Genomic DNA, 14,469 nt, shown 5'->3' on the forward strand with positions numbered 1-14,469 from the left:
CACAGCCTTGGGTCAGTCCAGTGGAGGTGGAGGACCTGTGCCGGAGCCACTTGGGGGCCTCATTTCAGGACTGCCCGCCCCAGGGAGCCAGATTTCTGTCTGAGAGGGTGGCACGAACAATCTCATTCTGGACAAAACCCGGGAAGCTGGGGCTGCCCGGCGGCGTCTCAAGCAGAAGGAGCTGGAAGCGCATGTGCTTCCAGGCGTCCCTGCCCTAGGAGCCTCAGCTGCCGGGCCTGCCTGCCTCACGCAGCGGGGGACACCTGACGGGGCCCACAAACAGCTCCCCCCAGGCTTCTCTTACATAGTAGACTTTAATTAAAAAAATAGTCGCCCATAAGAAGGTCCGCCTCACGACCCCAAAAGCTGAGTAAGTTGCGCCCCGCAGTCAAGGCCGGTTTCTCCTCCAGATGGCGACAATGTTGGAGTCCGTCAGTGCAGTGAGGTAGGTGAAGGTGGGGTCGGCCACCACCATGTTCACCATGGTCCTGTTCACCGTCTGGCCCAGGGCCCGGGGCTGGGGCCACTTAAGGATCTGGATGGGGGAGAGAGGGCGCTGGGCTCCTGCTTCCTGACGCGGGCCCCCGGGCAGCCCCAACCCCGGCGGGGACAGTAGTGCGTGGGCTTACCTGCGTGGGGGCCTGCGGGGCGGCCGGCGGCGGGGGCTGCTGCGCCACGAGGGGCCTGACGTCGTAGATCCACACGTTGCCCTCCTCGTCCCCGCAGAGCACCATCCCCTCACCTGCCAGCACAAGAGATGGGAATCTGAGGTGGGGCGGAGCTCCCAGAGGTACAGGGTTGGGGGTGGCCGGCAGGCGACTCACCAGGACAGGTGCTGAGCGAGAAGTAGGCGAGCTCGGTGGGCGACCACTGCAGCCGGGCCAGGACCACGACGGCCACTGTGGACCTGCTGCCCCGGCCCTGCCACGTCTGGCTCCAGCTCCACAGGCAGATGGTGCCCCGGCTACTCCCCTTGGAGGCTGTCGGGGAGGATGAAGAACTGTGCCCGGGCTCCCACAGTGGGGACCCCTCCACAGCCCTCGGACCTAAACCCCAGCCCAGGGAGAAGTGACCCCAGAAGGCCTGACCAGGGCCCACCCGGGTCCCAGGAAGCCAGCCTGTCCCGAGCTAAGCTCACTCACCCACGACGTCCTCGTTCACGAACGCCAGCCCGTCCACTCTCCGTCCAGTTGCCTCGGAGCCCTCGGAGAAGACGAACTCCGCTTCACACACCCTGTGGGGCAGCGCAGGTGCCGGTCGGCCAGGCAAAGGGCTGCTCGCTCGTTCAGACGCCTGCTGGGCACTTACCCTGGGCCCTCCCTGGGTTCCGGGCCCTGGAAGGGGGAGCCGGCACCCGAGTGTGCTGACTCACAGGCAGTGGCGACTTAGGGGGCACGGGGGCGTGGCCAGGAAGGGCTCCGGAGGGAGGCGGCGCCTCTGAGCCTGAGGGAGGTGAGCAGTTTACTCGCCGAGTGGGCGCGTCGAGACCCAGAGACCGGGGAGGGGTTTGCTCTGACCCCGAGGACACTGGGGGGTGGCTGCTGAACGTTTCCGAGCCGAGAGTGGGTGCGGTCACACTGCTTGGAGAGGCCACCCGGCAGCTGCCCGGAGTCCTGGAGCCAGGAAGGCAGCCGAGTACCAGCCATAAGTAGCTGACACATCTGAGACGTGGGGGAGATGCCACAGGACTTTGGGGACCAGGCAGGGAGGGAGGAGGCAGGCCCAGGGCTTGACTCCCAGGTGTGGCAGGGGGACGCCACCAACACCTGGCTGGATAACCGCCACGGTCTGTGCTACGGTGTCACTACAGTTCCCTCCTGCCACCTGTCCTAAAATTCTTCCCACGCTATTCCCCGCGCTCAGGATACAATTCAAGATCTCACCAGGGCCCACGGGGCCAGTATCCCCTGGCCCAGGCAACCCTGCCACCTCACCGCGTGCCATCCCCTCCAGTTCTCCAAGCTGTGGCCAGCTCTCCCTGGTCAGCCAGCTGTCCCTGCCACCGGCCCTTTGCACTTCCCCCGCGTGAGCACCCTTCCTGCTCCTGCCCACCTGACTCCCTTGGGACTCATGGAGAGCATGAGCCTGGCGACTTGTCCATCGCCACTGTCACCTCAGAGTCCCCTCGGGCTCCTCTCGGAGCACCTTATTCTCCTTCCGCTGTAGCTGACATCAAGCAAACTTTGTGGGGTTTTAGTGCACGTCTCCCCCACCAGGCTCTGGGCCCCACAAGGCCAGGGGACCCCTGCCGAGCACTGTCTCCGGCCTTCCAGGTGATACAGAGGAGCCACAAGCCTCCACCTGGCCCTTCTGGCCCGTCTGGTGGCCCAGACACCATCCCGTTGTCCTCCACGAGCCCTGGGATGTGAGTTACTGTCCCCACTTTGTGGATGACACGATCATGCTGGACAGAGGAAGGTCACACTGTAGTGTGTCCTGAGTGGCAGGACCTGGGCAGTGATGAGGTGACCAAGCCTAGCGAGGGAATGGACCTCTCCTCGGGAGACGGGCAGGAGGTGGGGACAGGACAGCTCTGTGAGGAGGCCCGTGAAAACAGCCTCCGGCTGCCCAAGACGGGCACAGTGCGGGCATCACTGCAGCAGGCGTGCCTGGGGTCAGACACCTGTACTGGGGGCTGCCCGGCTCCGGGGACTGGCTTTCAGGGCACCCCCGCCCGTTCTCACCTCCTCTTCTGAGGCTGGTCCAGCCGCACGTCCCAGCAATGGCAGCCACCCTCGCAGCCGGCCAGCAGGTAGGCATCCGGGCAGGAGGCGACGGGGCAGAGGCGCAGGGCGATGGAGGTGGTGTCGAGTGTGAGCAGCTGGCTGCCGGCAGGTGAGAGGGAGGGCGTGAGGCCACAGACTCAGGTGTGTGCCCGCGCCCACCCCCAAAGTCCTGCCGCAAAGCATCACCTGGCCTGGAATTCGTAATCGTGGTTGGGCACCCCGATGTCCCAGAGGATGATCCGCTTGTCGTAGGAGGCCGCTGAGAAGGGGATGGGAAGGAGAGAGGTGGCCCTGAGGAGGCCCTGCTCCCTCCTGCGGGCTGCATCCCAGGCTGAGACCGCGGTCCCAAGGCAGGGAGGGCGGGCCATGGCTGGGAGAAAGACTCCAGGGCCTACCATCCTATCTTGCTCTAACCTACGTGCCCCACGCCAGGCAGCCACGGCCCGCAGTCTCTGCTCAGCTATCACCCTCATCACACGCAGACGGCCAGGGGATCCACCCGGGTCACAGACGTGGCCCAGGTTGTCAGAAACCTCCAAAGCCACAGAGCAGGCTGGGGAAGAGACAGAATCTGAAGAGACAGAATCGGCAGCCAGCACGAGGCCTGCCAGCCACAGGAGCTCCCTGCCATCCCGGGAAAGAATCCCGAGGCATCAGGCTGCAGGACAGGTGCTGAGGGAGCCCCAGAGGTTCGGGGAGGGGGTCTTACTGAAGAGGTGGGTCTCGTGTGTGGGGCTGAAACAGAGAGTCGCAATGGCCTTCTTGTGGGCCCGGATGAGCCCGCAGCAGAAGCCGGCCTGCACGTGCAGCAGCCGGACCAGGCCCCGCAGGCCTGCAGCTGCCAGCACGCTCCAGCGCTTCTTGTGGCCTGCCTGTGTGACCACTGTCAGGGCTGTCCAGGCCACTGAGAAGAACTCCTGGGGAGGGAACGGGAGGGGTCACCGAGGGGCGGAGCTACACATGTGCACACGCGTGCAGGATCAGGCCCAGGAACAGGAGCCAAGCATCAAAGGAAAAGGTCACCTGGTGAGTACGTGGCGAGTCTGGCCCCCCGACCCCAGCGCTCCCAGCCCCAGGAGCCAAGGCTCTGCCTGCCACCCTGCAGGAGCAGGGCCCCGGCGCTCACCTCGCTGGGCGCCTTGTACTTGTGCAGGACGATGCCCGTCTGGCAGTCGATCACACACACGGCCTCCCCGCCACACGTGGCCACGGTCTGGGACGTGGCCCCTGCCTGCCCTGTTTGAGAGGTCGGCCTGGTGAAAACGTTCTCCGTAAAGTCCCCCACTGCAGCCCCTCCTCCTGACCCTGAGGGCACGTTAAGCTCTCTGTCCCTCCCGATTCCCCCGTCCACCCAGGCAGCCCCTTGCAGGTGGTATTCCCAGGCCCCGTGCCCAGAAAGCTTGCTCTGCTTGTTCCCTGTGGCCCTCGCCCTGCCCGCCCCCCAAGGATGTACCCTCGTCCCAGGCTGGCTCGAAGGCGCAGGCCCAGAGCTGGGTCTCCAGGTCACGAGGGCTGTTGTTCTTGCTGTGGCATTGCAGGAAGTGCAGGGGCTCCAGCTGCAGGGCGGTCTGTGGGAGCAGAGGCGGGTCATGGCTGCCCCCAGGCCTTGCTCCCATCACACGCCCCTTGCCACCTTACCTTGCTAGCTCACCTGGCTGCCAGCAGAGCCCACGGGGCTGCCCTCCACGTGGGCCAACGGGGAGGTGCACACCCGCTTGTTGGGAGACAGATTGACTGGGAAATCACCTGGCCGCTTCGAGGCCACTGGCCTGGCCTGTGGAGGAGGGGGCGGGGGCAACTCGAGGGCCTGGTGACCATGCACCCATCTGCCCAGGGCTTCCTTCCTCCCCATCAGAGGCTGGACTGCACCCTCCCATGGGTACGGGAGGCCAGGGGTACCAGGGTGAGAGGGAACCAGCTCCAGCATAGGAGGCCATCTCCTGGGCACACTGCCAGGACACCCCGCTTCCCTAATGCCTCCCTAGGCAGGAAGGGCCAGGCTAGGCCCCTGAGAGCCCGGGAGCCCCATGGAACCACTCACCCTAGGCTCCTGGGTAGCGGTGGCTTTCGGGGGCCTCTCTGAGATGTTTGCCTCATGCACCTGTGTCCCACCAGAGGCCACCAGCTCCTCAGAGATCATCCGCACCTAGGTGGGGCCAGGTCATCAGCAAGCTGAGCACATCCTGGGGGCCTCCAGCCCCTCCCCAGACGCCCAGTCAGAGGGTGCTTCCCGAGCTGGGGAAAAGTCCTTCCAGCCCATAGGGCTTCCTTCCCTGACCTGCCCACTCCCCACATCCCCTCATGGCCACAGACCTCCAGGGCGGCTCAGGCTGTGGCAGCCAGGGAGGAGCTGGGAGAAGCGACTCCCAGCACAGTGGGGTGAGGACATACCCTCCACTGGGTGAAGTCGCTGAGGGACTCGGGCCCATAGCGGACATCTCTGACGGCAGACCTCACAAAGTCCGCCTGGGCCTTCTCAGCCTCCTCCTCTGGGCTCAGTGCGGCCATGAACTTCTCCCAGTGAGCTGTGACCTGGCACGAGAAGCGCCAGAGTCAGGCTCAGCCCACCCCGGCTCTCCGGGACCTTCTGTGGCACCTTTGCCTCTAATCTCAGGGCCAGAGCTCTCTCAACCTCACCGCCTCTGGGACGCCTCCCCAAATCACAGCTTTCTCAACCACAGGTTGCACAAACCCAAGCAACACAGAGGGAGAAACAGCCCCTGAAGGGAGGAGCTGGCCCAGGGTAAAGTCACGGTGAAAGTGTCCCAGCCTCCCCTGCCAGGCCCTGCCTGCAAGGCGGAGGGCAGGACCTCCAAGGACAAGAGGCCAAGCGCCACAGCCAAGCTCAAAGCAACAGGTCAGGCTACGGGCTCAGGGCCACTTGGAGTTGGGACAGAGAGCCCCCGTAACCCCCCTTGGTGTCCTCCAAATGTCCAGTTCCGTCACTCACTCCTCAAGGTCCCCGACTGCTCCCAAGCACCAGAGACACCGCCCCGCCCCTTACCCTGCTGGTCAGCTCCCGGTTCAGGCTCTCCACCTGAGAGCAAGTGGAGGAAGCATCCTTGCCGTTGACCTTACGGAGCTTGGGCAGGAGGAAGGAAACTTTCAGGTTGTCACTGACCTGGGGGATGAGGGAAGAGTGGCTCGGGGTCACCCCAGCCTGTGGCTGAGCCCGAGCCCACAGGGTGCTGGCCCGGGATGCGGGGCCGCCCACTTACTGTCAGAAAGGGGTTGCCCTCCAGGCTGAGCTCCTCGAGCTGTGGGAACTGGCAGAGGACAGTGACATCGCCCAACTGGTTGTTGGCGCAGCGGAGTATGCGCAGGTGGGACAGGCCCAGGTTGGCGGGCAGCGTCTCCAGTTGGTTGTTGGAGAGGTCCAGCTCCTGCAGCTGCTTCAGGCGGCTCAGGAGCTTGGGGTCCAAGTGCTCTGAGAGCAGATTCAGCCCTGACAGGCTGGGGAGAGGGGCAGACAGGGCGGGCTCAGGGGGCAGGCAGTCCTCCCACCCCGCACCCATGGCAGCCCAGGTTGCCTCCGACGGCTTTTGCACCTGACATTTCTCCTACGTGCATAGCCGATCCGCAACACTCCCCCACTTACTTTAATCTTGTCCCTACTTTATAACTTGGGGCAGCTGGCCCCCTCCAGGATGCTTTTCCTGATCCTCTAGGGGAGTTTTCTGTGCTCCCCAGTCCTCTGTAATTCTCTCAACAGGTTGCTCCATATTCTTCCTGCAAGACTGTCTCCCTAGCAGCCCGGACCCTCTGAGATAACGCCGCTCCGGGCCTACCCGACCCATCTCATAACGAGAGAACGGCGTTTGTCCCGAATGATTAAAGACTCTGTCGAACCGACAGGGTGATAACGGGGCCGGGCAGGGAGAGAGGTAGGGTCCCAGGCTTTCTCCCCGACCGTCCGCCGACCAAGGCCCTAGTGGAGGGCGGTGTGGCCCCGGCCCTTACTCCAGGCTCCGGATCTTCCCCAGCCGGTCGCTCTTGGGTCGCCCCCGCTGGATCAGCAGTCGCGGCGAGAGGGGGCCCATGGCGAGGAGGCGCGGCCCGCGGGGACCAGATCGGCGGCACACGAATCCGGTGCTGGCGCCAGCGGCTGTCCGATTCCAGGAGGTGGCGCCGCGCGAATCCGTCGGTGGCGACTACCGGAAGGAAGCTGCCGCGCGGACCTCGTGCCCTGCGCGCGCACTACAACTCCCAGAGGCGCCCTCGGCCCCGCGCCTGCGCCTTGGTTGCCGGGACGCGGCAATGGCGGCTGCGGCGGTGGCGGCCCCTGAGGTCCTTCGGGAATGCGGCTGCAAGGGTATCCGGACCTGTCTGATCTGCGAGCGGCAGCGCGGAGGTGACCCGCCCTGGCAGCACCCCCCGCAGGTGAGGGCTGGGAGAGGGGCCGCGCCCACAACTCCATTCTTCATCCGGGGAAACTGAGGCCCGGGTTGACCGTGAAGACGGGCCCCGGATCAAACCGTGTCAGCGGCCATGGCGATGGGGGCGTTGCGGGGTGAGGAGATGAGGGCTTTGAGCAGTGGGCCTGGAGTGGGAAAGGGGTGGGACGTGGGTGCAGTCCGACCACAGCTCACCTCTGGAACGTGGGGGGAGTCTGACAGCAAACGTGGCCCCCCCGGGTCTGTGGCTGGGACACGGGCCGGTGGTCAGACGACACGGAGAGAGTAGGGGGTGCTGAAAACCAGGGCAGAAGGCCCCAGAAGGCCTTGAACGGAAACGGGCAAGGAGGAAACTCATTCCAACGAATTAACAAAAAAGGACTCAGAGGCTTTGAGCGGGGCAAGGGCCTTCCAGCTGGGCCAAGGCCTGGGGAAGGTGGGTGATGCTTCAGGTGAGGGAGATGAGGCCGGTGGGGCCTGACCACGGAAGGCAGGCGGGACTTGTTCTGAGGGCTATGGCGAGCTCTTGAGGGTTTTAAAGGAAGTTACCTGTGAACTTTAGAAAGATCCTGGGAAGGGGAGGGGTGGATAGGAAGGAAAGAAGGCTGGGAAGCCAGTGAAGAAACTGTCACAGTGTCCGTGATAAAAGCTTAGAAGGTCCTGTGAAAATGAGTGGCGGTTCCTCAGAAAATTAAATGTAGAGCTACCATGTGACCCAGCAATCCCACTGCTGGATATGGTCCCCAAAGAATTGAAAGCAGGGTCATGAAGAGATATCTGTACACCCACGTTCATAGCAGAGTTACTCACAATAGCTAAAAGGTGGAAGCAACCCAAGTGTCCACGGACAGATGAAAGGAAGAACCAAATGTGGTCCATCCGTAAAGTGGAATATTTTTCAGTCCTAAAAAAAGAAGAAAGGAAAGTCTGGCACGTGCTGCCACACAGATGAACCCTGAGGACGTTATGCTGAGCGAAATAAGCCAGTCAGAAGACATGCTGTATGATTCCACTTATGTAAAGCATCCAAAGTAGTCAAATTCACAGAGACAGAAAAGAATGGTGGGTGCCAGCGGCTGGGGGGAAGGGAGGGGGAGAGGTGTTAATGGGTAGATTTAGTTTTGCAAGGTGAGAAAGTTCTGGAGATTGGTTGTACAACAATGTGATACACTTAACACATTGAAATGTACACTTAAAACGTGGCTGAGGATCAATTTGAAATGTGTAACGTATGTGTGGTTGTATATATTTGACCACAGTTAAAAACTTTATTAAAAAAGAGTTTTTCAGACCTTGCCAAAGGTCTGAACTGTGCCCATGGCCGTTGGTGTGGAGGCTCAGGGCACCGCGGGGGTAGCATCTTCCCAAACTGATGGCTGAGGGACGGGTGAAATGTACGGTATGACTCCTTAACTTTCCGTGTGTCCCATGCGAGGTGCCAGGAGACAGAGACGTGGTGCTTCAGGGTTGGGGCGTGGGTGCTGGCGATGCCTGTAGAACAGAAAGCGAGAGGATGCAGAATTCACTGGGCAGGGAACACCTCAGACTGCCCTGTAGATCTGACAGAGTCCTGGCCAACCCAGCCGGCAGCTCCGGCGCAAAGACGGCCTGGCAGGCAGTCCCACGTTGGGCAGAAATGGCCAGACTTGTGCTGGGTCCCTGGCTGGAGGCCCAGGAGAAGGGTGGTCTCTGCTCAGAACCAGAGGCAGATCCTGAAGGCCCTGCCACAGGAGGTTGTCAGCCTGGCACTCCTCTGTGTGACTGGCAAGTTCTGCTCTGTTGTTTGTGGGGGTTTTTCCCCCCCATTTTTGTTTGTTTGTTTGTTTGGTTTTTTGCGGTACGCGGGCCTCTCACTGCTGTGGCCCCTCCCGCCGCGGAGCACAGGCTCCGGACGCGCAGGCTCAGCGGCCACGGCTCACGGGCCCAGCCGCTCCGCGGCACGTGGGATCCTCCCGGACCGGGGCACGAACCCGCTTCCCCTGCATCGGCAGGCGGACTCTCAACCACTGCACCACCAGGGAAGCCCTCCCCAAGTTTTATGTACATATGTATGTATGGGGCCATGCCATTCGGCTTGCGTGCCACTCCGTTCCCCGACCAAGGATTGAACCGAGGCCATGATGGTGAAAGCATCTAATCCTAACCACTAGACCACCAGGGAACTCCCAGTTTTGCTCTTATTTGATGGGAAATTCAGGCAGCGCCAGTGGCTGCCACAGTGTAGGGCAGGCCCCAGAGACACCCACACCGCGGCCAGAGAGGGCTTCTCCCTCTGGCCTCCCAGCATATGCTGCTCACCTCCTGGGCAGGCCCGTGGCCTCAGCTTTAGGGGAGCAGAGTTCTCCAGCTCCTGGTCAGGGCTGGCTGCCATCACACAGTCCTCCCCTTTAACCCTCACCAGCCTGGGGAGGGCAGACAGTGCCCCACAGTGACACAGGAACAGTGTGGCCTCGGAGGCTGCGCCCCAGTTGTGCAGCCTCGGGCTGGTTCCTTAACTTTGCTGAGCCTCAGTCACCTCATCTGTAAAATGGAGGTCGAAAGAATGGTTTTGCGTACTCTCTTCCCTATTACAGACGGGAAAATGAGAAAGGCAGGGGCTGAGGGCCTTTCCCAGGAGGCAGCCCTGGGCAGGGGTCCCGCCTCCCTCTAGACTCCAGCTGCCTCCCAAAGTGCTGCAGGGGAGGGTGCCCTGCTGGGTGGGGCTGCTTCTCGGGGCTTGTGTGTGTGGTGTGCGGAAGGCCTCCAGTGGCTCCAGGACCCCTGTCCCCTTTTTTTTTTTTTTTTTTTTTTTTTGCGCCGCACCAAGTGGCATGCGGGATATTAGTTCCCTGACCAGGGATCGATCCCGGGTCCCTCGCAGTGAAAGCGCCGAATCCTAACCACTGGACCGCCAGGGAATTCCCACCCCTGTCTTTCTTTTGCAGAAAACACACCGGTTCATTTACTACGCCGACACTGGCTGGGCTGTTGGGGCCGAGGAGTCTGACTTTGAGGGCTGGGCCTTCCCCTTCCCAGGCGTGACGCTGATCGAGGACTTTGTGACCCCGGCGGAAGAAGCTGAGATGGTACGGCTGATGGACTGTGACCCCTGGAAGCCCTCACAGTCCGGGCGGAGGAAGCAGGTAGGCTGGGCCAGAGAGGGCGGTCACACCACGGGGCCCTGCTGGGCTCCTGACCCCAGAGCCCCTTTGCTCACCTCCCTCTCAGGGCCTTCCTCTGCAGCCACCTCCCACCACTCCCCAGAGCCATTAGGCCACAAGCTCCCCGACCGGGGCGGGTGGTGGGGACGGCGGGCAGGGCTGCTGAATGGTGTGCGTTGGGAAGGGTCAGGGCCAGGGGCCTGGGCATGGCCTGCTCACCTTCCCGTGAGGCGGGGCTCAAAGGCAGACGGCCACTCAGCTCTCTCTGCCCTCTCCCCAGCTGGCCTCGTGCTGGTGACCCTCACAGAGGGTTTCTCGAAGGCTGCCAGTTGCCCCCCATCCCCTTACCCCCCTGTCCAAAGTTCTCCCTGTCAGTTTCTGATCTCCCCACCCCTCTTCCCACTGATACCTGGGCCTCCAGATCCTGAACCTTCCCTCTGCCGGGGATCACAGTGCCCTCCTCCTTGGGTCCGCTTCTCTCCTTTTCTGTTCCTCATCCCCAGCAATCCTCGCCCCTCCAGGACCTGCGGACCAGCCATCGGCCACCTTTCCACACTCCCTCCCCTTCTTGTCACGTGTCCTCACCCATCTTCAGTCCTGTGACTGGTTAGTACAGGCACTTGCTCAGGTGCCCCTCGCCCTTTCTCCTCTCACTTGGGCAGGCTCTTTCCGCTCACCCACAGCCCTGGTCGGGTCCAGCACCCGCTCCCGCTGCTGGCGGCCGCCCTGGCTGTGGCGCTCCATCCCGAGCCGGGCCCTTCCCGCTCGGCAGGTCGTTCACTTTGCTGCCCTCCTTCCAAACCTCTCCTTCCCCTCCTCACTCCCCACTGACGACCGGGCCTGTCTCAGGGAACAGGTGCATCTACAGATGTTCCCTTCTCGCCTGGGCCCGGCTTCTTCCCAAGCCCTATTCCAGCTGCGCACTGGATGCTGCCCCTCTCCTCAGAACTCCCTGTCCCGCATTGCCCCCTTCTCTCCTCAAGGCTGGCTCTTTCCCACCGGCCTCCCAGTAAGCTCTGTCTCTCTCGTCTCTGCAGCAGAACTTCTCAGAAGAGTTCTTCATTCTCTTCAGGTCCTCTCTTCTTGCTCCCGCTGAACCCACTCAAAAACTGCCTCCATTTCCCACTCCCTGCCTGAAGCCAGTGGCTGGTTCTCGGGCTCAGTCCTCAGCCCTCTTCTTTTCCTTCTCCAGACACTCCTTACCGATCTCAGCGAGGCCCGGCCCCGCACGTCGGTGAGTTTGGGGCTCCTGCGCTCGTATCTGCAGCCCTGGCATCCCTAAGCTGAGCCGTGGCTCCATCTTGGCAAATTCCATCTTTCACCTGCTCCGGCTAGAAACCCTGGATCTTTCCACATTCCTCTCTTTCATCGGTAATTCCTGTCAGCTCTGTATTCCTTCCAAACATATCCTGAATCTGAGAACACACACCCCCTGCCGCTGCCACCACCTGCCTCTGGCACTTCCTGGGCAGCCCTCAGCCCTCCTCAGCTGGTTTCAGTAGGGAGGAAATGATCCCACCGACATCTGGTCGGATCGAGTCACTGCTCTGTTACAGGCCCTCCCGGCCTCCCACCTCAACGTAAACACAGAGGCCTTACCACGCCTCAGAAGGCCCTGCACTGGCCGCCAGCCCGACCTTTGTCTCCACTGCTGCTGTCTGCTGTCCCCACGGCAGTCACCCCCACCTCCTGGGTTCCTCGGAGTCTCCTGGCCGTGGCCCGCCTGTCCCCGCCTTTCTGCCTGCTGCTGCCGAGGAGTTGGGGGGCCCGCAGGAGCCGGCTGGCCCTGGCACTGAGCCATGCGGAACAGGGAAGGAGAAAGAGTCTGTCAGCACATGGAGCCACCCTCCCCTAGACGGGGACCCGAGGGAGCCGGAGTGCGGATAGGTGCTCCCCTCTCATCCCTCAGGCCACAGATCTGAGTTGTATTCTGCAAGGCTCCTGCCTAGGGTATTTTTGTTTTGTTTTTTAAATAGAAGCCACCTACCATAACATCCACCCATTTCAAGCGTTATAATTCACTGGTTTGGTTTTAACGTATTCACAGTGTTGTGCAACCATCGCCACTGTCTAGTTCTGGAACATTCTCATCACCCCAGAGGAAATGCGTACCCATTAGCAGTCACTCTGCATTCCGTCATTCCCCTGCAAGCACTAATCTACTTTCTGTCTCTGGGGATTTTCTTCTTCTGGACGTTAGTATAACTAGGATTATGTAATATGTGACCCTCTGTATTAGGCATCTTTCACTGAGCATAATGTTCTCAGGGTTCATCCCTTTGCAGCCTGTATCAATGCTGCATTGCTTTTCGTGGCTGAATATTATCCCTTTGGATGGATGGACCACTCTTTGTTCATCATTCATCCGTTGGTGGACACTCGGGTTGTTTCTACGTTTTGGCTGTCGTGAATAGTGCTGCTGTGACTATTCTAGTACAGACTTCGGTGTGGGCGTGCGTCTCCAGTTCTCTTGGGTGTGAGGCTCGGAGTGCAACTGCTGCTGGGTCCTGTGGAGACTCTTCTCCCTTGTGGTCCTGAAGCCCAGTTGTACCCAGTGTCGACCGGATGGGTAACGCTGCCGTGGGCTGGCCTGCCCTGCCGCGCTCGGCCCCTTCCCGACTCCCCAGCACCACGTCCCGGGGACGCCACCTGTGCGTGGGCCTCTTGTCTCTAGCTCTGCTTCCCGGGGTACCTGGGCTGAGACGTGCCCCCGATGCTTCACCTCCCCCTCCCCGCTGCTGTGTGTTCCCCTCAGCATCTACCGCCATCTGACGTTGGCTGTTGATATTTATCTCCTCGGTGTCGGCCTCCTCCTGCCAGAATGTCAGCTCCGTGAAGTCCGAAAGCTTTGCTGGTCTTGGTCACTGTGATTGGGTTCTTCAGCCCTGGCGTGTGATGCCGTTTCTGTAAACTTAGACAATTTCCTACTTCCTTTTTGTCCTCATCCTTCAGGACTACGGCCCCAAAGTCAACTTTCGGAAACAGAAGCTAAAGACCGCTGGCTTCCGGGGCCTGCCCAGCTTCAGCCGGGAGGTGGTGCGGAGGATGGGCCTCTACCCGGGCCTGGAGGACTTCCAGCCCGTGGAGCAGTGTAACCTGGACTACTGCCCGGAGCGGGGCTCGGCCATCGACCCGCACCTGGACGACACCTGGCTGTGGGGGGAGCGGCTGGTGAGCCTCAACCTGCTGTCCCCCACCGTGCTGTCCATGTCCCGGGAGGCGCCCGGCAGCCTGCTGCTGTGCCTGGCCCCGTCCGGCTTCCCGCAGGCCCCGGCGGAAGGCGCGACGGCCCCCGGCAGGTCTGTCCCGTGCCGGGCGGTGGAGGTGGCTGTCCCCTTGCCCCGCCGCGCTCTGCTGGTGCTCGCGCGAGCCGCCCGGCGCCAGTGGAAGCACGCCATCCACCGCGGGCACATCGGGGCCCGCCGCGTGAGCGCCACCTTCAGGGAGCTCTCGGCCGAGTTTGGCCCCAGCGGGAGGCAGCGGGAACTGGGGCAGGAGCTCCTGCAAACCTCGCTCTCCTTTCAGGGGAGACCCACGTGAGCCGCCTCCCCGGGGGCGGGAGCTGGCGCTGGGCCTGGCCGGGGGTGCCGGCTCCAGGGTGGACCATTAGCCGGCATTGAAGGGGGCGCCCAGCCCGAGGGTCTTTCTCAGGTCTTAAGAGGAGACCGCTTGACACCCTGGTGCCCGGCAGTACGAGCCCTGTCCGCGAGCTGGCTCGACGGGAACGGGCCTCAAGTCGGTCCCCTTTGACCCGCGCCGCGGCCACTTGCCTGGGTTGTTTAATTTGTCACAGCTTGAGGGCAGTGGCATACTTTGAGCTTAAAAATCGTTGGTACCACTTAAGGTCATTTTCTCCTTTATCTGCCTCTCTTAACAAGGTTGCCCGATGTCCCAGCCTGCAGGCCCTTCATTTATTTATTATTTTTTATTTTATTTGTTTACTTTTGGCCATGCCACGCAGCTTGTGGGATCTTAGTTCTCTGACCAGGGACGGAACCCAGGCCCACGGCAGTGAAAGCACCGAGTCCTAACCACGGAACCGCCAGGGAACTCCCAGGCCCTTCATTTAGGGAGCGTGTTGGATTGGAGAACAGGATGGGCAGAAGATGTGAGGTTGTTACCGTTTCGGACTTCAGGGCTGCTGGCAGCGTCTGAGTTACACTCTGCCCGCGTCATGCTTGACCCCATGGGGTGTGGGATATGGAACAC

At 61.8% G+C, this 14,469-nt stretch overlaps 2 protein-coding genes across 4 annotated transcripts; one reads left to right on the forward strand and one right to left on the reverse strand.

Moving 5' to 3' along the window:
• Positions 1–295: 295 nt before the first annotated feature.
• Positions 296–6,906, reverse strand: LRWD1 (leucine rich repeats and WD repeat domain containing 1). Of its 2 annotated transcripts, XM_059038140.2 has the most exons (15): positions 6,687–6,906; positions 5,945–6,179; positions 5,731–5,847; positions 5,118–5,258; positions 4,768–4,872; positions 4,378–4,500; positions 4,180–4,294; positions 3,853–3,962; positions 3,436–3,643; positions 2,913–2,985; positions 2,685–2,825; positions 1,143–1,234; positions 825–980; positions 630–742; positions 296–535 (listed from the first exon to the last, which is right to left on the reverse strand). In XM_059038140.2, the coding sequence occupies exons 1-15, from the start codon at positions 6,764–6,766 to the stop codon at positions 389–391; spliced, it is 1,956 nt and encodes a 651-aa protein (XP_058894123.1). In that variant the 5' UTR covers positions 6,767–6,906; the 3' UTR covers positions 296–388. The 2 variants fall into 2 exon arrangements, with proteins under 2 accessions (XP_058894123.1, XP_066870167.1); XM_067014066.1 differs by lacking the exon at positions 5,118–5,258 and having other exon boundaries at positions 6,687–6,904.
• Positions 6,439–14,103, forward strand: ALKBH4 (alkB homolog 4, lysine demethylase). Of its 2 annotated transcripts, XM_067014069.1 has the most exons (4): positions 6,937–7,106; positions 10,045–10,242; positions 11,453–11,494; positions 13,213–14,103. In XM_067014069.1, exons 1-4 carry the CDS (start codon positions 6,984–6,986, stop codon positions 13,798–13,800), a joined length of 951 nt encoding a protein of 316 aa, XP_066870170.1. In that variant the 5' UTR covers positions 6,937–6,983; the 3' UTR covers positions 13,801–14,103. The 2 variants fall into 2 exon arrangements, with proteins under 2 accessions (XP_058894135.1, XP_066870170.1); XM_059038152.2 differs by lacking the exon at positions 11,453–11,494 and having other exon boundaries at positions 6,439–7,106.
• Positions 14,104–14,469: the final 366 nt, after the last annotated feature.

Source organism: Kogia breviceps, chromosome 14, assembly GCF_026419965.1.
Source record: "Kogia breviceps isolate mKogBre1 chromosome 14, mKogBre1 haplotype 1, whole genome shotgun sequence".
Taxonomy (NCBI): domain Eukaryota; kingdom Metazoa; phylum Chordata; class Mammalia; order Artiodactyla; family Physeteridae; genus Kogia; species Kogia breviceps.

Coding starts and splice junctions, on each gene's coding strand:
- ALKBH4 (XM_059038152.2), top strand. CDS start 6,765: ATGGCGAGGAGGCGCGGCCCGCGGGGACCAGATCGGCGGCACACGAAT. Junction 7,107..10,044: donor CCTGGCAGCACCCCCCGCAG/GTGAGGGCTGGG, acceptor TTTCTTTTGCAG/AAAACACACCGGTTCATTTA. Junction 10,243..13,212: donor AGTCCGGGCGGAGGAAGCAG/GTAGGCTGGGCC, acceptor CTCATCCTTCAG/GACTACGGCCCCAAAGTCAA.
- LRWD1 (XM_059038140.2), bottom strand. CDS start 6,766: ATGGGCCCCCTCTCGCCGCGACTGCTGATCCAGCGGGGGCGACCCAAG. Junction 3,644..3,852: donor AGTACAAGGCGCCCAGCGAG/GTGAGCGCCGGG, acceptor TTCCCTCCCCAG/GAGTTCTTCTCAGTGGCCTG. Junction 743..824: donor CTCGCTCAGCACCTGTCCTG/GTGAGTCGCCTG, acceptor TTGTGCTGGCAG/GTGAGGGGATGGTGCTCTGC.